At 46.2% G+C, this 25,997-nt stretch overlaps 1 protein-coding gene across 2 annotated transcripts; it reads right to left on the minus strand.

The window, feature by feature from the left end:
* Window positions 1–3,891: 3,891 nt before the first annotated feature.
* On the minus strand, window positions 3,892–25,174 carry EMILIN3 (elastin microfibril interfacer 3). 2 transcript variants are annotated; one of them, XM_053394071.1, is made up of 4 exons: window positions 24,582–25,173; window positions 14,209–14,331; window positions 7,263–7,510; window positions 3,892–5,904 (listed from the first exon to the last, which is right to left on the minus strand). In XM_053394071.1, the coding sequence occupies exons 1-4, from the start codon at window positions 24,779–24,781 to the stop codon at window positions 4,010–4,012; spliced, it is 2,466 nt and encodes an 821-aa protein (XP_053250046.1). In that variant the 5' UTR covers window positions 24,782–25,173; the 3' UTR covers window positions 3,892–4,009. The 2 variants fall into 2 exon arrangements, with proteins under 2 accessions (XP_053250046.1, XP_053250047.1); XM_053394072.1 differs by lacking the exon at window positions 14,209–14,331 and having other exon boundaries at window positions 24,582–25,174.
* Between the last annotated feature and the right edge of the window lie 823 nt (window positions 25,175–25,997).

Consider the following 25,997-nt stretch of genomic DNA (forward strand, 5'->3'; position numbering starts at 1 on the left):
TTCCATTAGCCATGCAATTAATCTTTCCCTCTGCATGGCTAATACTTCTGGCCATGGACATTTAACTTTGCATTCAAGCTCAGTATTGTTTTGCTAACAATTAAAGCACTTTCCCATCCATGCTACAGACCTGATCCAAATGGGTTTTTCTCCCTTCTCTAATCTCCCTGCTGCTTTTAGCCCAACAAAAAAACCCAAAAACTCCAGGGTGGTAGATATAATCTCCTTCTTCATCTGTAACTTGGCCTTTAGCCCCTCTGCAATCCTTGCTCTGATAAAGGCTGAGATTATTTGAACTATGCTTCTATTGGGCCAATATAGAGGTCAGTACTGGGTCTACACAACTGAAAACAATGCTCATGCATTCAGCTAATTTGGATTTTGGCTCTTAAGGAACTGAGCCCTAGATGGGAATGTCCAAGAAGCTGCAGGAAGAGGCATCTTGCAGGTTTCAAGGAGCAGCAAAGATTTCATTCTCACAAGCGGTGAAAATGTTGGGCAGTGGTTGCACGCAAGGAGCTGTAGATACTGTAACTGCTACGAACCTACACCTGTTTATCCATATATAGCAACCCACATCTCCCACCAGCAATCTGGAAAACAAACTCTAGACGGGTGTTGTTTGATTTTCTCAGTAACTCAAACCTCATGTTTTGTAGGTGGGGGTTTTTGTGTGTGGCTCTTTATGTTTAGAAGATACAGTAATCCAATCTTGGAAACCTTGGTGAGAGTCTTTCTCTCTCCTGCCCAACAGTACAAACAGTCATTCAACTTTTACAATCTGAACAAAATGTACAATATCTTTAAAAAAAATACAAACTGTACTGAACAGGATCTGTTACCAGCATTGGCAGAAACCCCATCAGGACCAGCAACTGAATGTCAGAGTCTTTCTTCAAAAGTGACACAATGCCCTGTTTCTTGAAAGCAACCACAGAGTGATTTAGTCTTTAAACGAAGAAAACAGATAACTGTGAAAAATGTTGAAATATTCAAGTTCCCAGCTAAGAAATAAATGCAGACATTAGCACCATTGCTGAGAGATAGTCACATAACCATTATTTCTCAAACTCTGCTCACAGAAAACTCCCAACCAGCAGTCTGCAAGAAATAGGTTGTAGATTAGGTTAGCTTCTGATTTTGTGATACTATTTAAACTCCTATTTTAAATAAGGAGTTTCTTTTTTTAGGATTTGCATAGCCCGTCTGATCTCTATCCCACATTTCAAACTGGTGCCCAGTTTATATGTAATATGGACCTATTAGTGAAACACCAGTGTAGGCATCCAATGCACAGCCTGTCACATTTAAATGCACCTGCGGTTGTGCTATCCTGTATGCCCATAGTATTAGTATGGCAGTGGGGCAAATTTCTTCCTCCTCACCCCTGATAGGGCCAGTGCTACCATTAGGCAAAGTGGGGCAGTTGCACACAATGGATGCTGGGGGTAATGTCTTGAGCCAGCCCCACCTGCTGTACATGGCTGTGCTAATATGTGGGTTTTGGGTGACGCACACAGTAAGTGGGTTGAAACGACAGGGTGCATATGAAATCTTCCCATGGATAAACTGCTTCACCATCCGAGATGGTTACGGGTGCAAGTTATTTCAGCAGAGCTTTTATTTCTCCATCTCTCAACATGCAAGGACCCCAAGCCGAGGTTCTGAGGAGGTTGGGATAGATATAAGAAAGCACTTTGTGAAATGAGTCAATTGCAGAGTCCATCGTTGCAGCATTCAGTGATGGCCACTGGCTTATAGAACTTTTGAATAAAGGGGGAGGTTAGAAAAAACAAATGATGCTTCCCTTATTAGAAGCATGATGCCTCTGGATGCTGGGGAAAATCTGTGAGCTTCCTATGATATAAGGTTGGCCACAATTGAAAACAGAATACTGGACAGGAACTGGGTTGGAGAAGCTTTCCTCCTGCTCCTTTCCCTTGGTAAACTCACTTTTTAGCTTTAAATTGGAACAAACAACAATCCCTGGATTGCCATTGCCGTTTGTTCCATTTCAGCACTAAATATCGGGTTTCCCCAGCGAAAGTCAGCCTGGCAAAATGGAGGTGTGGCTAAACCCTCAGTTCCTTGAATGAGAATGTAATTTTCATCAATGGAATTCATTGCAAAGTAGACGTGTTTACCACCTAGCTGCCATGCTTGAGGGTAGAGGTTATGAAATAGAATGGGTAGCATTAGAAACCCTCTGAATACTTAATGCTTTGTCTAAAGAAATACTGACGTCTTTAAAACAAAAAACAAAAACCTTTGCAGTTGAGATGGTGACAAATGAATAGCTTCACTTGAACATACTCCAGATCCAGTAAGAGATCCTCACTCCCCCTCATGCCACGCACATACTGGGCTAGATGAATGATCATTGATCATTTCAAGGACATTCTCCCTTTGGTACAGGGAGCTCAAGTTAAAGCAGGTTGGATTTGGCGAGCTGGTGAAATGAATCCAAATGATGGAGGCCCCTCACAATGTGCTGCTACTTATATGACCACCTGCTAAGGCCCATCCCGTAAGGGGAACATAAGAAACTGCCTTAATACTGCGTCAGATGTGCGTGCAATGATTCACTGTGCTTCTAGAGCACCAGGGGCTGCATCCAGTGCTAGTCATATGCAGAGTAGACTCACAAGAATGAATGGACCTGACTAACACATTAATTGATTTCAGTGGGGCTAATCTGAGTAGAACTTAGTTGGATACAACCGTAGGACTGCCATTGTGTGTTCAAGAGTGTCCCTGAAGAGGAACTTTGTTCAAATCAGGTTGGTCTTTTATCTTTTGACCTGCATGTCTCCCTCCTTCCTTCTCTACAAAGGCAGGGAGTGACAGCATAGCGTTCCTACAGCACCATATGGAGAAGTTCATGTGCTTCCTTCTGCTAGTCTCTAGGCTTACAGGAAGCCACCTAAGGGCCAGACTTGATGGTACATTAGCTTCATATTTGTGTCCTTCAGTGCAGGTTTAATGCAAGTATTTAGCACAATCCCTAGCAGAGAGGGCCTCTGTGTGGGAGTGGGAAGGTATTAACCCTTTGTCTTCCAGTTAGGATCGAGTTTCCTGGGTCAGCAGTTTGCTCCCCTTTTGCTTCAAGGGGGGAGCATTTCCCCATTGCAGATTAGCTGGGGGATCAGGCAGAACTATGGCCTCTCCCAGGGACTGAATCCAGATCAGGTGTCCCATGCATTTATGGACACAGATATGGAGCTACCTTGGTCCTAAGCAGGTGGTGCATTCAGCCTGCCCCCCAGTTCTTTCATACAAAGCGCATTCTGCACTCACAGTGCTTGAGAACAACAACTGTCAGAAAACTGTCCTGAACTTTGTAGCAATGAATGCATTGGAGGAGAAGATAGTGAATATAGGGTGTTCTCTTCCTGGATGCACCCATGCAATACCTGTTGATTTCTGAACTGAGTGTTCCTTATGCTTGTATCAATCAACGCTGCCATGAAGAATTCCAGTCCAGGTTTTGTACACATGTATAATACGGAAGTGGGGGAAAGTCTTAGCTAAAACCAAAGTGTTTCTCATAGCGGCAGTATTGCTTAGAATGGTCCCTGAACCAGACCTTTGCATCGAGTAGATAGATATAATGGCCAAGAACCGATTTTCTTTGCCCCAGCTCTTAAATAGCAGGTTTTTCATTATTCCCAAGGCAAATAATCCTATAGATAGGTCTGTCTCCTCTGCAGTTTCTTCCTGAACTGAACCGCATATTGGAAATGTAACCCAATGTGACCCCATCTATGGGAAGGCACTTTGCTACATACGTACAGCTGCTAAATATCCACAGAGAATACAGTAATGGCAAATGTACAGCTTAAACTGTAGCGGGAAAATGTCGTTCTTCTAGGGGCGGTATGAGAGATGGGATTATAGCAGCTTTTAAGATTTAGTAACCTCCCCACCCTGCAAAAATAAAACAAGATCCTGGTATCATCACATTGGAGTCTGCATGATATAAGTTAGTTGTACTTTGGGTTTGACATAGCTAATGCTGGTTGCCTTGCAGCTTGGTTTCTAAGAGGCTGATGTCTTCAGCTAATTCCGTGACTTTTGCCTGGCAGTCCAACAAGTTATCTTTGAGTACAGTTATTTCCTGAGAGTGGGCAGCTAAGGTTGCGTTCATATGGTCCATGTAGCCCCACATACTTCCTGCGTTATTTTCCAGCTCACTTTTGATGTGGTCCAGGCTTCCCGTTACCATGCCCAGTCTGCCACACATGTCCTCCACCTGGGCCACACGGTCATCAAACTGGAGCACTTCCTTCTGCAGGCCATGAGCCACACTCTTGCAGTTGCTCAAATCACTGATGATTCTGGACTTGAGCCTTTCAAGGTCTCCTTTTAGGTTGAGGACTCGCTTGTTGCTGAACAGAAGCTGGGAGCCTTGGTTGTTGATCTTCTCTTGAATGGAGTGGACCTCATCTTCTATCTTGCGCTCACGCTCGTCCAGAGAGGAGTTGACGTGGAGCACCGTGTCTGAGTACTGAGAAACAGAATCCTTCAGCCCAGTTAAGGACTTGCTCATGGTGTTCAGGTTGATCTTCAACAGAGTGATCTCACCTTGCAAGGACTCAGCTGCTTCCTCTTCAATCCGCCTCTGGATTTCCAGGATAGTAGCATTAAGTTTCCGAAGCAGGTCAGAGTTGCTGTCCATTCTGAGCAGTAAATCCTGGTTCTTGCTTTGGCAGTCCTCAATTTCTGTGCGAAAAATCTCTACGTCTTTGGAGGTGGCCATGCAACCCAGTGAGCATGTGCTTTCTAAGGTAGTCAGCCGACTCTGGAGTACTTCCAACTTCTCATCTGTTCCCTTTCTTATGATAGCAAGCTCCCCTTCCAAGAGGGGCATTACAGCTCCATCTATGGCCACTGTGGAGCTGACATTGTTCACATCTCCTACAATGGTTATAAATCTTTCCTCCAAGGTTCGCATTTTGTCCTCAAACAATGTCCTTGTGCCATCCAGCTCTGACCCCAACAGACCTCTCATGTTGTCCTCTACACTGGAGCAACAACTTCCCATTTCCCTCTCTGTAAAATTCAGCCTGGCTTCAAAGTCCTCAAAGCGCCCTTCAACTATGTTCCCCAAGGTAACAGTGGAAAGTTCATTGTCCAACCTGGAGTGTAGATTCTTCTGAGACTCAGAAATACTGTGCAAGCCCTTCTCTAGGATATCCATCCGTTTGGTGAGGTAGTTTAAGTTGCTACAGCAGCTTTCCACAACGGTCAGCCCTTGGATCTGGGTTTCCAGCTGGGAGATCTCCTTCTTGATTTCCAGCTCTTTTCCATCCAGGGTCTGCTGAAGACGGAGATTGGCAGCTTTCTCTTCCTCACATTGTTGCTGGACTTCCTTGATCCGGTAATCGCATGTGCTCTGAATGTTCACCAGCTTCTTCTCAAAGCCATCCAGCAGCTCCACCCGCAAATTGCTAAGCCTGCTGTCCACATATTCTTCTAGCATATCAATGGAGGTGAGAGGAGAAGGCCGGGCTGACTCCAGCAGGTGTTTGATCTGTCCATCGTGGTCCAGCACCATGCCATGCACCTCGTCCAGCAAGTTAGTCTTGGTTTTCAGTGAATCACTCATCTCAGTCACTTTGCTTAGGATCTCACCCACAGGTGGATAAGGGGAGAGGTCTGCTTTGTCTGCAGCATCCACAATCCCATCGGGAATGACTCCAAACCCCATGGTTGAATCAGGCACACTTGGGCTGTTCATCAGCGATCCAATCATCTTACTGGTATCCTCCTGGATGGCAAGCCGCAAATGGTCTCCCAGGCCATTCACCATGTTGTGTAGGGTGTCATAGGACTGTGAGAGACGTCTGATTTCATCCTCTAGCCGATCTAGTCGGTCTCCAAACAAACTAGGCATTTTTCGACCTATAAACAAGAAGAAGCAAACCTAAGTTATAATCAGGGGCACAATTTCCCTATCCGAGGGCATGTTCAAGTGGTGTCTGCCTAGACTTTCCAGTTCGTCACAAGTGAAGAAAGTTACTTACAAAATGCTTATAAACCTACTGGAAAGTACATGTATGAACAGCTCTGCTGGATCATGCCAGTGGCCCATCAAGTCCAACATCCTGTTCTCACAGCGGCCAACAAAATGCTTGTGGGAAACCTGCAAGTAGCAGCCGAGTACAAGAGCACTCTCCCTCCTGCAGTTTCCAGCAACTGGCATTCAGAAACATCACTGCCTCCAACCATGGAGGCACCCCAAAGCCATCATAGCTAGTAGCAAGTTTTGCACAACATCCACACAGTGTTGTCCTCCTCAAATGCTTCTGCCTGGCTGGAATGTGTCCTTGAACTGCAATCATGCTTGCCTGGATGGAGGATAAAGGTAATCTGACTTCTCCATCTGAAATGTAGCCTACTGTAGAAAAAAATGCACCACCTCCATCAATATGCTCACCGTCCCCAGTCACCCAGCCCATCATTGGAATTTAGCCCCAGTAAGATTATTATTGAGGGATGCAGGTGGCACTGTGGGTTAAACCACAGATCCTAGGACTTGCCGATCAGAAGGTCGGCGGTTCGAATCCCTGCAACGGGGTGAGCTCCCGTTGCTCAGTCCCAGCTCCTGCCCACCTAGCAGTTTGAAAGCACGTCAAAGTGCAAGTAGATAAATAGGTACCGCTCCAGCGGGAAGGTGAACGGCGTTTCCGTGCACTGCTCTGGTTCACCAGAAGCGGCTTAGTCAGGCTGGCCACATGATCCAGAAGCTGTACGCCGGCTCCCTCGGCCAATAAAGCAAGATGAGTGCCGCAACCCCAGAGTCAGTCACGACTGGACCTAATGGTCAGGGGTCTCTTTACCTTTACCTTAAGATTATTATTGAGGGAATATGAACCTTGGGCTGAAAAAGGTTCCCCAGTCCGGCTGGAAAGTGACATCTGGAGAAGGACCAGGGCAGAAGGATCAGGAAATGCCTGATTCACATTGTACAGCTTATGGCCCTCAATCACTCCCTGCAGCAGGGCTTTTTTCAGGCAGAACTCAGTTCTGGCACCTTTCAAGTGGGTGCAATTGCCATTCTAAGAGAGCAAGAGAGGTGTTCATGGTGAGTTCCAGCACCTCTTCTTCTAGAAAAACAGCATTGCCCTGCAGGGACCTTCTTGACGGGTGAGAAGTGTTCTTTATCTGCATCTTTAGCCCACGAGCTTCCTGCGTCATACATGCCATTGGATTCTGTGAATGGAACTCAACAGACAATCCTAAATGAAGCTGCAACTCACCATAGTGGTTCTTTTTTGGTCCTGGAAATGAGTCCGCATGAATTTTGGGGTGAGGGGGAACTCTAGGACCTGGGAACATCTTCTGAGTAGGAGGCAACTTGGGACTGGGGTGCTGGGGAAGAAGCCCTGGCTGGTCAGTGGGACTGTCGTGACATCCTTCTCCCATGAGGCCTGGGCAGCACCTCCACACAATCTCAGTCACTGTCTTGTAGCCAATCTTGTACCTGGGTCTGAAGAACGTGCGGTACCTGAAGGAAAGAAGGCAGAGCAAGATTAAGAGCTGTACCTCTGTGTCCCAGCTTCCGTAATGTGTAGGTCAAGGAAATCTTGGCAGCACTCACGGAGAATTTGCATCAGTGATAGGTAACACGTCCATAAAGTGTGCACATCTGGTAATTTATATGTATAGAGCAAAATTTAGAAATAATTACCATAATTTGTATAGGAAAATGATATCTCTGCTCACATGGAAGCAGCCTGCTGGATCAGATCAATGGCCCAGCATTATATTATGGGAAATTGTTTGTATATTAGGAGAAATTTAAACTAAAATGCTGGTGAATTTTCAGGAGGCTATTTTTTTAAAGAAAAAAAAATGCAACCTGATGTGAAAATGTGGAGGACTGAACTTAAGGATGGAGAAATGAGAAACTGAGATAAACTGAAACTGATGGATGCACTCATCCCTATCTGTTTGTGATCTCTTCTCAAACCCTCTATGATTCTCTGCGGGGGAAATGTATCTGCCTCTCCACCCTAAGCCATGCATGATATTAAATCTTAAAAGTGCTGTCTTTTAGCACTAGAGGGCAGCAGCTGCCCAGCAGTTGTAGGTCCTGCCTGTACTATCATTCTTCTGATCCTTTGCCCAGGGAATATGGTAATGATAATCTTTTGCATTTATAGTGGAGAATCTCAAGACACTCTAAGAGGTAGTACTTAATCATCTGGGATTCATAAACCAGAGGTTGGAGAAAGCAGCTTAAAGAGAAATATGTAATCCCCAGATAAAAAGATATGCAGGTACATAGATATGTCTTTAAATGCAGGGATTGTGTGTATATGTATGTTTAATATTTTATTGATTTTGAATTACTGATTTTGTCTTTTGAACTCAAATGCACAGCTACATAGGTGCATGTAGCTTACCCATAAAGCCTAACACATTTTACACTACTTAAGGAATGTGATCTACAAAGGCAGAATGAATTTTTATTATTTTGGTCACAGACCAGTTCCAGCCCACATACAATATCAAGGAAGTCATAAAACATGATAGGGATACATTTGAATTCGCAATTAGTTATAACAGGGACAATACAGATATAGCAACAGTTAAAAAATATATAAATTAAAACTTAGTCACTAACATATAACCTAAAATTATCATTTAAGGCCTTAATCATTATGATAACACAGCTTGTTCCGTAGGTTTTATGGCAATCGCACAGAATTTGGCTACCCTTAACGTGATCTCAGGATCCTTGTCCTCTACCAGGGATTTTAGACATTGAAGTTCGGATTCATTTGGACAAAGGCAGAAATGACACTTACAGTCCAATATGAAACCCCACTGAGCTCAAGCATCAGGCAACATTAATCAGCACTCCAGAGCCATTTTGGTCTTTAAGTTGCACTGACTATTCAAAAGCTGCAGGCCAGCTTACAAGGGCCAATCTAACAATCAGAACTTAAAATTTGCAGCAGCAGCAGCAGCAGCAAATAAATGAGTTAGGGTTGTTTGGGGTTTTAGTCCTACTCATGTACACATTTTTTTTTAAAAAAATAAAATAAAGTGAAGTATTTTAAAATGCAGTGGGCTTCCACAATCATGTACTGTAGTGGACATTACTGTGAAAGCATCCAAGTACATCACCTGATGAGTGTAATAACAAGCGATGAGCTTTGTCTTTGAAACAGCTATCACTGATCAAAGCAGAGCTTTTCATCTCATGTAACATGACTTCAAAACACTGTCATATTTTCCTGTGAAGGCAGCTCATGCGCTCAGCTGCCAGACCTTGAGTGATAGATCACCAGGTGTCATGACACTGCCAGGGACATCCTAAGCATGTTTGCTGAGAAGCCCCACTGCTTTCAGTGAGCGTTACCTGCCAATAAATCAGTTTAGGATCACCACATTTATGATTTATATTCATGTGAGAATCGGCCCGTGAAGATGCATAGATTGCAACATTTGTGGACCTGTGTATGCATGTTGCATATATACTGAAGGACTGGGTCTCCTGACCCAAAAAGTGCTTGTGATATATGATTGGAACCAATTACATCTGGTTCTGATATGCCAAGAACACATGGAAGTGTCACCAACCTCAGAAGTTTTTTTAGGGGGATGGCAGCCTGAGGAAGCCCCTAAACTGTGGAATTTCCTCCATCTGGTACCTTCATTATGCAGTTTTTGCTGTCAGCTGAACATGCACCTGTTTATTCAGCCCTTTGACCCCGAGATGCATATTTTTAGGACCAACACTCTGTTGTTCAGCTTGCAAATGGTTTTAGCCAATTTTGATATTGTATCCTTACATTGTTCTAACCTGCCCTGGAACCTTAAGGTGTGAAGGGCAGGTAAGAAATCTAAAGTAATACAGTGGTACCTCAGGTTAAGTACTTAATTCATTCTGGAGGTCCGTACTTAACCTGAAACTGTTCTTAACCCGAAGCACCACTTTAGCTAATGGGGCCTCCCGCTGCCGCCGCACCACCGGAGCACAATTTCTGTTCTCATCCTGAAGCAAAGTTCTTAACCTGAAGCACTATTTCTGGGTTAGCGGAGTCTGTAACCTGAAGCGTATGTAACCTGAAGCGTATGTAACCCAAGGTACCACTGTAATAATAATAATGTGAGTTGAGCCAATTGGTTCCAAGTTGGACACAAAACGAATCAGCTGTGCGGTTCCTTGACAAGATGCCTCGAGCCAGATTATACCGCGCTCCTTGTTGTCACACATGCATATTTCATGCTATTAAGCTAATTTTTTACATATCTGTAAGGCTAATGGTAATCCTCTAGAAAATGCTGTGGATTAGGTTGGATGTAGCCCTGATCGGATGCACAACATTTCATTCTTTTCAGGAATTAAGTAGTGCTGGTTCATGATGGAAATATGACCACTTTGTCACACACTCATAGGCATCACGGCTTGGCTTAACCCACTGCATCTTAGTGCTGATTTTGTCACAAGAACTACCGCCCCGCCCCCCCATCTGATAACTTTAAAAGGGGATTATTAGACCAATTTGTGGGAGGGGTAGGATAAGGCTATTAATGGCCACTAGTCATCCAGAATCAGAGGCACCAAACCACTGTCTGAAGACAAGTCACTGGAGAACATATGAGAAAGTGCTGTTGGACCCATGTCCTGCTTTTGGGTTTGGGAGCCAAAACGTTCAGGAGCTGAGGTTCCACTGTATTTTTTAAAAATAGTTTTATTTATTAAATTTGGATACTGCCATATACCTGTAGATCTCAGGGCAGTTCACAACATAAAAAACAGAAAATACATAATAAAAACAAAAAGACAACCCAAGAGACTCCCGTTCCACAGCACATTTAGAAGGGTATCAGATGTCAATCAGCCCAAGGCCTGGTTAAAGAGGTGCCTAAAGGTGTATACTGAAGGCACCAGCTGAACCTCCCTGGGGAGAGCATTCTACCAATGGGGAACCACTGTAGAAAAAGCCTGGTCTTGTGTTGCTGCCTTCCGGACCTCTTGTGGAAGAGGCACATGAAGAAAGGCCTCAGGTAATGGGGTCCAGGTAGATTCATGTGGAGAGAGGTGGTCCTTGAGGTACTGAAGTCCTGAGCTGTTTAATGCTTTATAGGTCAAACCAGCAATTTGAATTGGGCCTGGAAACTAACTGGCAGCCAGTGCAGTTGGGCCAGGATCGGTGTAATATGCTCAAACCATCTTGCACCAGTGAGCAACCTGGTTCGACACTAGCTGAAGTTTCTGAACTGTCTTCAGAGGCAGCCCTACATATAGGCATCTGTCGGCAAACAGGTTTGTTGGCTTAATAGACAGCCCTTCTTATGTAATGTTCCTATGATAATTGTTTGCGGTGATGTGCTTAGGACTGGATGAGTCCGTTGTTATTTTTCCGGTGAGCTACTGGACATTGGAAGAGGCTCCTTCTCTGGCAGCCCTCTTTTGGGAAGCTGCCACAGAACTCCAGGCTGTACCAGAACCTGCCGTAAATGTCTGTTTGTTCTCTCTGTCATTGATTGAGATGAGTGGGATTGGAGAATGCAGGCCTTTACAGATTATGGCTCCCTGTTACAGCTCCTCCAAGTTACAGCGGTAGTTTAAAAAAGAAAACAACTCTGGTGCGCATAAACCCGCTTGGAAATCTTGCTGAGTCCAGAGAAAGCTGCCCAGCTGAGCCACTGTCAACAACAACATTGGCGCGAGCCATCGGCTTGGCTCTCTGCAGACATCTGGGCCACTGCCCACGTCTCTCTCTTTCTCTTGGCAGGGAATCAGGCTTGTAAAGAGAGCAGAACCTTTTGCGGGTTAAAGGGGGAAGGCAGTTGGCATAGAGGTGCCTCGGCAGTGCCATGTTGCCCTTAAGTGCTGCTTTCACTTAGAAAGGAGGCTGCTTCTTTTCAGGAAAAAAATGTCCTTTCAAAGTGCAAAAAACTCCACTCCACATGTCAGCAACAGGAAGTATTTATTGCAGCTGGATAAACAGTTACCAGTGGCCCTGGTGGCTGGAAAAAGCTACATCTCTTTCTCAGTCTTCCAAGCTATGTAGAAAGTTCAACTGGCAGGACTCGCTTGGTTCGAAAAAACATCCTTTTAAAAAATACCCTGTGCTTGTTATGAAAGGGTGGAGATGGTGGTGCCATGGTAGTAGGACTTTGGGACAGGAGCCCAGGGTCCCACTCAGGAGAATGAGCAAGAGGGCTCAAATGCAGCAAGGCTGGCTTGAAGTAAGTGAACACGTTCCCTTTTAGAGAGACTCACTTCTCTGTAAGACTCCAGAGTCTAAAATTACCTAACTGGCCAGGGTGGAAAGACTGCCATTTCCTTCTTCAGTGGGTTAATTAATTGGATGTATTGTAGACAAACTTCTACCCCCAAAAGGTGGGATATAAATAACAGTAATTATAATAATAATAGCCAAATGGTTAGGAAGTATGCCATATTTACATATAACTGCCCAACCAGAGGTGGCACAGATGGGCAACTAGAAGTGTTTAACTTGGCTTGGGTCTGCTTTTCTCAATCAACTCCCTCCATCTTTAACACAACCAGGCATAAACTATCTTGTCCCAAACTCTCCCTAAGAAAAAAAGGTAAAGGACCCCTGATAGTTAAGTCCAGTCGCGAATGACTCTGGGGTTGCGGCGCTCATCTCGCTTTACTGGCTGAGGGAGCCGACGTTTGTCTGCAGACAGTTTTTCTGGGTCATGTGGCCAGCATGACTAACCTGCTTCTGGTGAAACCAGAGCAGTGCACGGAAACGCCATTTACCTTCCTGCCGGAGCGGTACCTATTTATCTACTTGCACTTTCATGTGCTTTCGGACTCCTAGGTTGGCAGGAGCTGGGACCGAACAATGGGAGCTCACACTGTCACGGGGATTTGAACTGCCAGCCTTCCGATCGGCAAGCCCTAGGCTCAGTGGTTTAGACCACAGCACCACCCACATCCCACAAACTCTCCCTAGACACTTTGAAAGCCATTTGGAGCTTGGTAAGTCCCTATCAGAACTTTGCATGTTTTACCCCTATCTCAGTCCTGCTAATGAAATGCATCTGTTAGAAACCTGGCCTTAAACACATTTGCTTGGAAGTAAGTCCCACCAAGTTCCAAGGGACTTATTCCCAAGCAAGTGTGTATAGAATTGCAGCCTTAAATATGCAGTACTGAGTTGATACATTCACATTAATAGCTCTGTTGCCATTCCTTTGTCTAAAAATATAGAATCGAGAAGTGCCTTTCTACATACGGAAGACATTGCCTGCTCAATGAAGGACTGTATTCCACCTGGTCATAAAAATGGTGACGTTAATTCCTAAGATGTTCTCCTAACTGTGTTTTCTCTTGCGCAGGCAGAAGCACAAGAACTGCTATTGAACCCACCTCTGATAGCACTGCATGAACTCTCTTGTGCAAGTGTTTGTGGAATGGTGCTGACGGCTATTTTCCTTCCACTCACGGTGCTTTGGACCTACTCCACAGCATGCGAAGGATTTATGCTATATTTGGGTGAACTTCCAAGAAATACACGGTCATGCTGAGCTGTTTTTGGACTCTTGGCTAGCATGGGCCTTTTGCTGGAAACAGGCAAGCATAAGAACCCTTCCAATTTTTAAGCTTGCGCTATACAAGAGCACTTCTGTCACTTAAATATATGACATGGGAAATCAAAACTCCCAATGGGAGCATGGGAAGCTGCTGCCTGGTTTGCCCCAAATAAAGCATCACATACCACAAGCAGCAAGTGTCAGCTGTCTGTCTCTGTTCAATGGTTTTCCATTGCAAGTTCTAAAGTCATTCAATCAATCTTGTCAACTACAATGAGAATGGCACATAGGCAGTTCTTAAGCACTGAATGATGAGAATTCCACTCCCAAGGTCCCCCAAGTCCACCCTTAGCAATTAGTTTACTAGATTTAACTTCTGTGACATCATAGCAGCTAAGCCAATGGTGCCTAGAAAGGTTACATGTGGCACATTTGCTCAACAGGGCTCCCTTGTGGCAGCAAAGAAAGCAATGGCCAGACAGGCAGAGAAATAAGATTTGATAGGAAAATGGGAAAAATATGTTCATGCGTGTTGGACATCTGCTGCTACTTATTACGACGTTTAATCCACAGGAGTTGCTATGGAGGCAACCGCTTCCTCTGACCATGTCAGAAGATGCTGACAGTCCTCTGTAGTGCCTACCGTGCTACAACTGCAACCCAACATTTACTTACAGGACTTTCCCAGGACACTTGGGTCCCCAGCTGCACTTGTGATATTCGGCTTTCACGTAGCTCTCTGCTCCATCCTGAAGGGTGCAAGTTACATTCCTCTGCACCACATATGCACAGTAGCTCCTGCATTTGAAACAAAGCAAGATTTGGTCAAACATCTGGTTGCTGGATCTGGTTCCCAAACCCCTTCCAAAAACTCCAGGCTAGGCATTGCCTGCAATTGCCCACTTATTTGCCGGGTGATTTCTCCAGCTAAAGGGTTCTCTGGGAATAACCAGTTCACTGATGCCATACCACTGACCCAAAGAAAGGGAAGAGAATGGGTGCTATTCAACTAAGTTTTACTCAGAGGGGACCAACTGAAATCAATGAGCATGACTAAATTAGGTCCAATAATTTATCGTCTATAGACTTAGCTGACTACCACACCACGGGAAAAAGAAATAATGTTTGTTCTTGTTAGTGGCATTGACAGTCACACCCAGTTGCATTGACAGTCACACCCAGCTGCAGAAGCATGGGGCTAAATCATCTTTTGGCTTTTTATGGTTCTATGCTTAAGCAATCAAAGGCAGGATAGATTCTGCATGAAAGGTCACAGTGAGGGAAGATTGCAGGTGTATAGTGCTGGACAGATGGAGACTTGAACAGTATTTCAAACCAGCGTTCTTGGATGCAAACAGAAAACATATGGGATATGATGAGAAATTCAGGATGCGGTGAGTAAAAGATGGCAAAACTGCAAAGGAGGATTAAGGACACAGGGCTGTAGCAGATGGTACCATGAGAGGAGAAAGAATTCAGGGATCAAGGGAAAAGATGGGGATAGTAGGTCCCTGTGACATGGCAGATGGGAAGAGATGAAGCTCAGGATGCTGAGAGTGGAGATATTATTCAGAGGAAGGTGTAAGATCTCTCTGGAAATGTCAAATGTAGTAGTTTTGTTTCTAGTAGGCAATGATGTAAGAATAAGGGACAGGTCTCCTGTTTGAGATCTCATCATTTGAAAGGAAATGCTAATACAGTCCTTATCAGACCTGATACATAGTGCATCTGACACCTGAGGATTTGAAATACAGGAAATCTGAAATGTGAGGGTTTGACATACAATGTTATCTTCTGAAATCCATTGCAATCCTAGTTAGGAATACTGGAGCAACCGCTGTAACAATTTGCCAGTGGAATGCCATGTGTTTGCAATTTGATAATAACGAAACTCAGTTTAAAAAGAAAAAAAGGAAAGGAAAATTGGCATGCATAGCAAAGGACAAGGGGAAAAAATCCTGAACATCTCTTCGGCATTAGAAAGTGCTGCAAATCTTTAGTGGATTTATTGGGGAATATTGAGTGCGGGAAGTTAGCTAAAAGTTTATATATAAAAAAAATGCCAGCGGGGTTCATCCATTGTTGCCAAAATAGATGGGCCTTTTATGAGATCCACTAAGGCAGTTCTTACACACTTATACAAACCTGCATCCACCAAACGGAAAAAATATACTCCCAAATCCAAAGTCCACACAATAGATTTGAAGCTTAGAGGTTGAACTCTTAAGATACCCATATAAAATGAGTCTGGGTGAGATTTTCCCCTCCTGACATTTTTTCCAACTCTAGTCCATTTAAAATTGGTCCCAGCATTTCTTACAAAAGCATAAGTTACAGGCTTCACCAAAGAAATGTGGTGGGCTTCATATAACGACGCCATTGCAAAGAAAGATGCCCACTATGAGTGGGATAGTGGAGGCTGCTGTACTGGGGACAAAAGGATGCTGATTGAAGACAGGAAAAGAATGGAACAAGGGCATCCCCATCTCCATTAAGAGTCTTACTGTTTAGGGTTTCACAAACCGGCTATTCCCTTCTGCAGGATAAACATTGTACAATGGTACTTCAGGTTACAGACACTTCAGGTTACAGACGTTTCAGGTTACAGACTCCGCTAACCCAGAAATAGTACCTTGGGTTAAGAACTTTGCTTCAGGATGAGAACAGAAATTGTCCTCCGGTGGTGTGGTGGCAGCGGGAGGCCCCATTAGCTAAAGTGGTACCTCAGGTTAAGAACAGTTTCAGGTTAAGAACAGACCTCCAGAACGAATTAAGTTCTTAACCCGAGGTACCACCGTATTCTATTCACCTCCCACCCCACAACAGACAACCAACAAACTTGACTGCATTTTCACCATACATTTGGAGCAAATGGCTTCCCCCATAGAATCCAGCAAACCCAAGTGTGTTAACCGTAGCTGTGTTAGGGGTAAACTGCTGTCCCTGGGAATCGTTGGGAGAAGTCATGTGCTTAAAATGTGCTTTAAGCCACTGTGGTTACTCAACATGCTCAGTCCTCATTGAGCTAGTTTGGGGAGAAAGATTTTGCTCCGTGTGTGTGTGGAGAGAAAGAGTTTGGGTTTGGGTTTTCTTAACTCTTGCAAACCTTGGGGTTTCTTAACATTGTCAATACTGCCTGCTTTCTCCTCGGTGACCTCATTGTGGCTCCATGTCTGTCAGTGCTCACCACCTGAGCTTGCTGTTAGAGGGAGTGATAGAATAGACAGATGGAATGAACGATCTTCACATCTGCTCACTGCCACAATGAAGGCTCACTTGTGCTTTTTATCTCTCCACAAATCAACTCATTACACTGCAAGTATAAAAGTTTCTAAGGAGAGAGAGGCAGAGAGAGAGGAAGGAAGGAAGGAAGGAAGGAAGGAAGGAAGGAAGGAAGGAAGAAAGAAAGAAAGAAAGAAAGAAAGAAAGAAAGAAAGAAAGAAAAGGTCAGGCTCTCATGCTGCATATGCTGAGCCTGGACTTTTCATTTTATGTAGTCCAGGCGCTTTTCAGCTGAAACAGCACTGGAGGGAGAATGAGAGCGAATGAGCACATGCCTTGAGTGGCTGGGCTCAACAGGTGACAAATAGCTCCAGTCAACTATACAATCCGCAGCCAGGCTCAAAGGGAGCATCTTTGTCTTCCGTAGCACCACCCACAGGAAAGATGGGACACTGAGTAAAAAACGACATGATGGGGATGGTTACAGGATGCAGCAGGGCACTCAGGGGCCCTTTTAGTGTGGGTGTGCATACTAGGCATGAATGCCCCAAAACAAAACACAAATACCATCTGTCGAGAAGGAAGAGTGTGTTGATGCATTCCACTTCACACAAGGGATGGCTGGAGCTGGGATCACTTGCATTTTAAAGGAGAAAACGCCAAAATGTGCATGGGCAGCACATGTGCTATTTTTATTTAGTTATCCCTACAATGTATAAGCTGCCACGTACAGTGTAATAAAAATAAACCAATTTACAATTGCATCCATGTCCAAGTACACTCCAGATGCTGCTGGAAAACAGCTCCCATCACAGCCCAGCCAGATGGGCAGGGTATTAATAAAAATTATTATACATTATTATGGCTATTAGCCATGCTGGCTTGAGCTGATAGGAGCTGGAATCCAGTAACTTCTGGGGTGTCCCAGGATCCCCATCCCAGCTGTAGGAAGTAGCCCTTAGCTCTGGCAGGCAGCAGATAAGACCTCATGTGTCCCAGGGTAAAAGAAGACTTTCAGGGAACACAAGAGCAGCCCTGTCTGGATCAGACTACTGGTCACCAACTGAATTCTTCCCAAATTGGTCACCAACTGAATTCTTCCCAAAAGCCCCCAAGCAGTGCAGAAAGACAGGAGCCCACCTCCACTATTTTACCCCACTCCAACCAAAATGACTGGTATTATTTGCTAAGAACATAAGGAGAGACTGGCAGATCAGACCAAAGACCCGCCTAGTCTGGCATGCCTAAGAGATGCTCATAAGCAGGACATGAGAAATGGAACCACCCCAAGGCACTTCACTGCCTGGAACAAAGATATCATACACTCTGTTCCACATACAAAAACGGATCAGACTGATTGGGCTGCACCTGAGATCAGCAGGTTAGTTTAAGGGGTTCAGGTTAGGGCAGGTTAGGTGCAGTGGCGTTGCGTGGGGGTGGCGTAGCGTGGAAGAGTCTCGAGTGCTAAAATCCAGGGGTTAGGGGGCGCAAATTACTTGCCTTGCCCCGGGTGCTGACAACCCACGCTACGCCACTGGTTAGGTGGCATACACAGTCTGCCCTGTCACAGAAATTATATAAGTGTGTTTATAGTACAGTAGCATCCTGCACCAGTTTATGTAGTTTGCCATATAAGTGGTAAGGGTCATGCTGGACTCACTATGATTCCCTCATAGGTAAAAGAGCAGTGCAGACCCAGGGACTGGTTGTGGCAGACCGGTCACAGCTGACTCCTATGAAAGCTCCATGCATGCGCATGCGCGCGCGCACACACACAGAACCTATAGTCCACCAAAGCATGTTGACAGGGCTGGGAAATATCAGGTTTTCAACACCATGAAAAGAAATGAGCATTGGTCTCGGTCCTGGTCCCACAAAACACCAGCGTGAAGTCTCCACCACTCTTGTTGGCACCCAAGGCAGGGGTGGAGGAAGGGGGTGTGGTGGGTGTAGGCCACCCTGGGTGTCACCACTGAGGGGCAGAGTGATAAAATACCGGGCGGCACTCACCACAGGGCCTGCAGCACGCCTGAGCCATGCGTCTCTCATGGGAGAGACACAGTGGCTTGGGTGTGTGCAGGCTCCACGCTGCCCAAATGGTGTGTCCGCTACCTCTCCCCCAGCTGTAGGGCGGCTGAGTGGGAGGAGGCAGGCAGACTCCAGAGGCCCTGTGGTGTGCCCTGCCCCTATGAGCAGCTCGCCCCGCCCTCACCCCACCCCTATGGGCGGCTTGCCCTGCCTCCAGACACCCAAGTGGCTTCCTTCGCCGCTGACCAGGCATGTAGTGGGCAGAGGAAGGAGCATTGGCCCCTGCCCCATGAGGCACCAGGGTGAAGCCCCCGCCGCCTGTACCCGATATACTGCCAGGTCAAGACACCATTGCGGTCCAGCCCTCAAACCAGTGCTGGACAATGTATTGATACATCGCCCGGGCTTACATGTAGATGGTGGGCTTTCAGTGCAGGCTGCTCCTTCCACATGGCTAGGAGTTCATTTCACTCCCACTCTTCTAACATGAGATATATAAGTAATTGAACTGAGGAGTGGAGACCAAAGAGTAGGAGAACCCCACACTCCAGAATGTTCAGTTCTCAGAGATGCAAAAGAAAGTAGTGGCAACCTTCAGTATGCCAGGGGTCTGGAGCTAAACCAGGCTTGGATGTTATGCTAGGTAAAGCTGGATTTGTTGACCTGGGTAAATTATGCAAATCAAGTCTATTTGCATATATTTGCTTCATATCTTTAAGTTAAGCTTCTTTAAATCATGGCATGCAAGGTATGGCCAGTTTGCCCACCTCATATCCTTCTGCACAGCTCCTTGAGGGCTTCTTGGTTTTTCTAAATCCCACAGTGGGAATCCCGAATATGCACACAACCCCTGATTGTGCTGTATGCTGCACCATGGTGAATCCAGCCCTGGGGTGAATGTCTTCTTGTATTCCATAAAGCACCATGCATGCTGATGGTGTAACAACAAACAACGTTATCAACAGCAGTACACTTGGATATGCTAGGAGCCGTAGTCCTTCAAGAAATGGAGGACCATAGGCTCCCTGCCCTGGTTCTATGACCTCAGTGAGTTGCTGATGGTCAGAGCAGATAATACTGGCATATACAGACCACGGATGTGTAACACACCTACAAATGTCCAGTCCCCTTGCAACAATATCCTATTCTTCTACCTCAAGAAGAGCTCTGCTCTTTGTCCTCCGCTTGACTAATGGACATCAAATTTCATCCAACTTGGCCCTGCTTTCTCCTTGTTGGTACTACTACTTTGGCTGTGTATATTACATTGTATAGGAAGGGGAGAGTTGGGTAAGGTGAGCACACAAAGCTCATATCATTCATTGGCCTGTCTGGCCATTTTGTCTGCTTTGATGGTTTCTGCAAAGGTCAGCTTCTCCTCAGTTGTGGCTGGGGATTTTCTTGTTTACTTGAAACCATGGACTTAATATCCCAATCCTTTGCACACTTACTGCAATGAGACTTACTTCCATGAAAACATGCTTAGGATTGTTGCAGTCTGTGTGACACTTTTTGTGGCGAGACATTCTGAGCCTTTATGAGGTTAGCTGTTACAGCAGGAGACAAGATGTGAGGCTTACCAGCAGACTTGATGTACAGCTGGAAATGGAATATGAACACAAGAATAATATTATGATAGTTGGGTAGGACAGAGGGAGGGCATGGATTCCAGTGGACACCCTCATGCAGTTCCCAGCCCTACCCACGGCTTACACGCCTACAGTCTGCTCATATCCCATCTATAAGTATATTGAGTATATTGTCTGCTGCAGTTTGAAATACAATGTAAATTTCTCAGTGTTGAAAGGATCGAGGAGGAAGTCATGGTGTCGTGGTCCAGGGTCACAAGAGGTTGAAGCTGTGTTTCCATATCTGCAATGGGGTTCCTGTCTCCAGCATCCTAGAGCCATTTAATAAAAATTAATGGGTAACCTTTTAGCCACAATATGCTCTGGACCTAAGTAGTCAGGAACACTGAAAACACAAGGTGCTTCCATTTCAAGAGAACGGTGGGCAAGTCCTGTTATGCACAATGGAACTTCAAGGAAAGCACAGCTTAAGTCATTCTGAAAGATATGAGAGCACTCCAAATTATTTGCCCACATATGTGCACAGAAAATAGTAGATCTAGTTGAAAAGCAATACATGGAGATCTGAACCCATTGTTGCAATGCATCCCCAATTATTATTGTTGTATACTTGTAAAAAGATGATATGATCAGGGCTTCTTCTTTTTTCAGCCGGAACTTGCCAGAACTCAGTTCCAGCACCTCTCAGGTGGGTGCCACTGCCATTATAAGAGAACAAGGGAGGTGTTCATGGTGAGTTCCAGCACCACTTTTCCTATAAAAATAGCAGTGAGTATAATCTTAGGCTGTATACTCTCAGAAGGGGTGTGGCTGTTGACCATCATGAATGGATCCTACACTTCCGAATTTGCTGCTACACCACTGGGAGGAAGTGCGCTCTCAGTGACCACTACTGCAGTCTAGGATAGAGTCAAAATCAGAAGTCTCGGGGTGAAATCTCATTCCTGATCTTATCAAGCCCCAGCAGTGAGGTGGGCCACTCCAAATGCATACTCCCTCTCTCATCCACCCCTCGCCATCCACACATAACAGCCCCCACAACCATTCATCCATCCATTCATCCATGCTCAAGACTTAAGAAAAGCTCTGCTGCATCAGACCTATGTCAGCAACCCATTTCCCACACTGCCCAAGCAGATACTTCCAGGAAACCCACAGCCCCCTCCCCTCCAAGCCTTGCAGTTGCCAGCAGCAACTGGTGTCCATTGACAAGCTGCCTCTGCACATGGGTATTCATTGATTAGGCTATCCTCCATGGCTTTCTCTAATCCCCCTTTAAGCCATATAAGCTACCACCATATCTCAGGGCAGGAAATTCCATAAATTAATTCTGTGCAGTTTGCCTAACTTGGTGAATGCCTTGCCATTGGGTGACCCCACATTCTATGTACTATGGGGGAGGGAGGGAGGGAGGGAGGGAGAGGAGAGGAAGAGAGGAAGGCAAGAAGCAGCCCTCTTCCAAACCACAATTTCATATCCTTCAAAGAACTTACTGTCCGGCCTCTTAGGCAAGTCCATACCTCTCAGTCTCCATCCCAGGATGTTCACTGGACGTTTAAGGAGGGCAGGGGGTTATCCCCCAACTCCATTTCAGACCCTTTGTGACTATGGGTCAGAACTACCAGCACTTCTGCCAAGCTTTCTACACAATGAGCAGCAATTGTTACAAATTATTACATGGATTTACATGCCAGCGATAATGTACAGTGCCTTTTTTGTCTGTAGAAAACCCCGGGTTCAGTTCCTGGCATTGCCAGGTTTCTGTCTGAAACCTGGGAGAAGCACCGTTGCAATAATACTGAGCAAATGGACTGATGGTCCAACTCAGCATAAGGCAGCTTTCTGTGAGCACACACCTGGCAGCCTCGGGATGCGATGGGATCTCCTTTGCCAGAGATATTTAAGTAGAAGCTGGATGGCCACCTGTCAGGGATGTTGAGGTTAAATCCACACCATACATTTAGAGGACATTTAAAGCACATGACTCCCCCACAAAGATTCATAGGATCTGTAGTCTGTTAAGAGTGCTGCTGGGAATTATAGTTCTATGGAGGGGGAGGTCAAACTACAGTTCCCAAGATTCTTAGTGGGAAACTATGTGCTTTAAATGTATGTTGGGGGTGTGTTCTTTGCACACTGCATCACAGCTCCTAAATGATCTGGAGGCTAAATGATCTCCAAAGTCTCTTCCAGGCTGATGATTCTGTGAAACCCCTTTGATTTGATTTGACAGTGTGCGACTGTCCTGTCCAGATATAGATAATGCTGCTGAAGTTACTGTGTGGCATAAAAAGCAACAGCAGCAAATGCTCCCAAAATAAACGGCCACTTGCAATTTAATCTTGACTATATCTACCAGTAGATTATTAAGCTAGGCTGAAAATCTCTCCCCACTCCCTGTTCCTTCTGATTCCACTCAGCCCTGAAAGTGCTCTCAGTTCCCCATTAAATGAGAAGCATCATGTTGTACCTCACATAGTTGAAAGGAGGAAAGCAACGAAGTTTTGAAGCACTTTCCAGTTTAAAATTGATAGTGATAAATATGAACAACTGAATTGAACTGGTCCTCCATCTATGACTTCACTCAGTTACCCTTATAGTAACTGTAAGGCCAGAATCACCAACCTTTGGGGCACTGCAAACCAGAGAAATAGTTGTGGGTGCCACAGATACACTGAAACCAAGCACAACCGGTTCTATTTGCTGTGCTATAATGCTGCTTTCATGCCTTATTTCATCAGGAGACGGAGTGGCAGAAAGGAACCCCATGAGCTCCAGGGAAAGCTCTCAGGGCACATGGGTGCCCATGGGCACCACGTTGGTGACTTCTGCTTAAACAATCAATGGAACCTTCCTTCAAGACTAGGGCTGAGTGCACACTATACAGCTTAAAGCACATTTGAAACACGTTTCCCCCCTTCCAAGAATTCTGAGCACTGTAAGGGGGAAAGGACGCCAGGAAACAAATGCATTCTTCCCTTGGAATTATCTTGTTCCCATATCTAAAAAAGTAAGTCCAATTCAGGGTTTGCTGCTCCCCTGGATTTGACCGCCTGGATCCCCTCCGCCTTTGGCAGAGAGGCCTGATCCCGGCTAAATGCCCCCTCCAACGCGCTCGCTCCTCCTCCAGCACTGTCCAAACTTTGCCTGGCTCCACCCAGCTAGGAGATGAATTCAGACCGAGGAATTCTGAGAGAGAGAGAGAGAGGTCCTTAGCCAGTCAGGCAAAAGGTTACGGGGCAGCGCTGGCTGGAGAAACCATCCTTCCCCACCTGCGGCTTGTAGTTAGATGCCAAAGTGCTCGGCCCGGTGTTTTCACGGCGTGCAGACGGAAAATCTCTCTTTGCTGCCGGTATGTGTGTGAGAGAGGAAGAGAAAAACCATCGGCGATGGATGCATGGGTGGAAGGGCGCGGCTGGGGAGAGAGAAACCTCTCCTTCAGTCCTGCAATCTGCATCCTTCCTTTTCTTTGCAAAAGAAGCTCTCCTGCGCAGAAAGCAAAGCAAACTCCGGAAAAGGGGCACCCTCCCCGCCATTCAATGCAGTATCTCCCCACCGACCCACCCCTTCCCTGAGCATTCCAGAATGCTAAAATCCATATGAATTTTTGGCAGATCCGCTTTTCGTGGAAGGAAGAATGGAAAGGGGTGTGTGAGGGAGAGGGGGAAAGGCAACGCTATATACGCGACTGACCAGAAGAAAAAGGCATTTCAATCGAGTCTTTACACCCAGAGGCAGAAACAAGCAACTTCCATCATTTGTCCCACATCGTTGTGCCTTAAAGTGGGGAATGGGAGGTCGTATCCAACTAAGTTAGAGCAAACCTACTGAATTTAATAGGTCTATATTAGTCATGCCCACTATTTTCAGTGGTCTACTCTGAGTAACGTTGAACATATCGCATTATCTCTATATAGGCATGCATATGTCTGTTTTTATCTATCTATGCGCACATCTGTGCATACACGCCCAGACGTATATCCCTCCAAGGAATTGCCCCGCGGGTGAAACTGCCACAAACCGGGTGCAATTGGCCAGTAATGCCACTGTGCTAGGAACGTCCCTCGGATGAAGAGACCCTCGCCATCCTTTCTCCCCACTCGGGTCTTTTTTGAGAGGAAGAAAAGAGAGAGGAACGGAAGGAAGGAGGGAAGGAGCGCGAGGAGGCTCGATGAGCCGAAGGAGCGAGGAAGGAGGCGCAGCGCTTACTTGTGCTTCCCCATGGGCTTTCCCGGCGTGAGCTGGGGGCTCGATCCTGAGGTGTAGAGGTTGTATCGGTTGCCGTAAGGGATGGGCACGGGGTGGCGGTAATAGGTCCCTTTGGCATCGGCGAGGCCAAGCAGGGCGCATAGCAGCGAGATGGACGCGCCAGAGAAAGCTCCCGCCGAGAATCGCCTTGCCCTGTTCATGTTCTCCCGGGAGAGCGAGGGAGATGCGCGGCTCCGACGAACTCTTCCCCTTTTCCCCCTCACCGAGGATCCGCCGAAGGAGGTTTGGCTGGAGCCAGTTTGCTCTTCGCTTTCCAAAGTGGGGGAAAACCTGGAGGAGGGGGAGAAACCCTTCAGGGGAGAAGATGAGCTGCGCTTTGCTCCTTTACGCAAAGTTCTTCATCCAGTTTTCTAAGGCGCGCGGGGAAAAGATCCTCTCCCCAAACCGAGACTGGCCAAGCGAGGGCGAGGATCTCCGCCCGCTGTTGCTGGAGCTCCGCGCTCGCCAGCCAAGTCTCTCTTTTTGTACCTTTCCTCGCTCTTCGGCTCGCTCTAGTTCAGCCCCGGCTCCCCTCGTACGGCCGGGGAGAGGGAGGCGGGTCCCTCGTTCCCGATTAGCATAATACTCCAGCCGTCTCCTCCTCCAGCCGGCGGGCCTTTGAAATGCGCACCCCTACCAATCGGGGGACGAACCCCCGCAGCGCAGCATCAAACAAATGCCTTCTAAAACGAGAGAGAGAGAGAGAGAGGAAGAGGGAAACAAAGGCAGGGATGAGAGACAAGAGAAAGTGGAGAGGAGGATGCCCCAGTCAAGGATGCCAGCTGCGGGGAATGTTGGTCGGGGACTGTGCATTTCGTAGGCCTCTGGTGCCCCGATCCAGCACATCTGAGCCGCGTAAACTGCCATGTGCAGCTGGCACCCCAGTAGCTCACAGACAAACAAGGGGGGGGGCGTCTGGTCCAGCATCCTGTTTTTACAATGGCCACCCAGATGCTTGTGGTAAACCTGTAAGTAGGACCCAGGCACAAGAGCACTGTCCCGTCCTGGGCTTTTCAGGAACTGCTATTCAGAAGCACTGCTAGCTTCCTCCAGCTGTGGAAGCAGAGCATCGCCATCATGGCTAATAGCCTAATGATTGCCAGCCTCAACCTGTGGGTCCCCAGATGTGGCTGAACTACAACTCCCATCACCCCTAGCTAGCAAGGCCAGAGCTCAGGGATGATGGGAGTTGTAGTCCAACAACATCTGGGGACCCACAGGTTGAGAACCTAATCCTCCATGAAATTCTCTAACTCTCTTTTAAAGCCCTCCAGGTTGGTGGTCATCATTGCCCCTTCTGGGAGCGATGTGTCACAGATCACACTGGGGAAAGACGCAGAGCTCTTTCGGGGTTTTGCCATCTATTCCTTTTTCAAA

The sequence above is a fragment of the Podarcis raffonei genome, chromosome 6 (genome assembly GCF_027172205.1).
Source record: "Podarcis raffonei isolate rPodRaf1 chromosome 6, rPodRaf1.pri, whole genome shotgun sequence".
In the NCBI taxonomy this organism is placed as follows: Eukaryota; Metazoa; Chordata; class Lepidosauria; order Squamata; family Lacertidae; genus Podarcis; species Podarcis raffonei.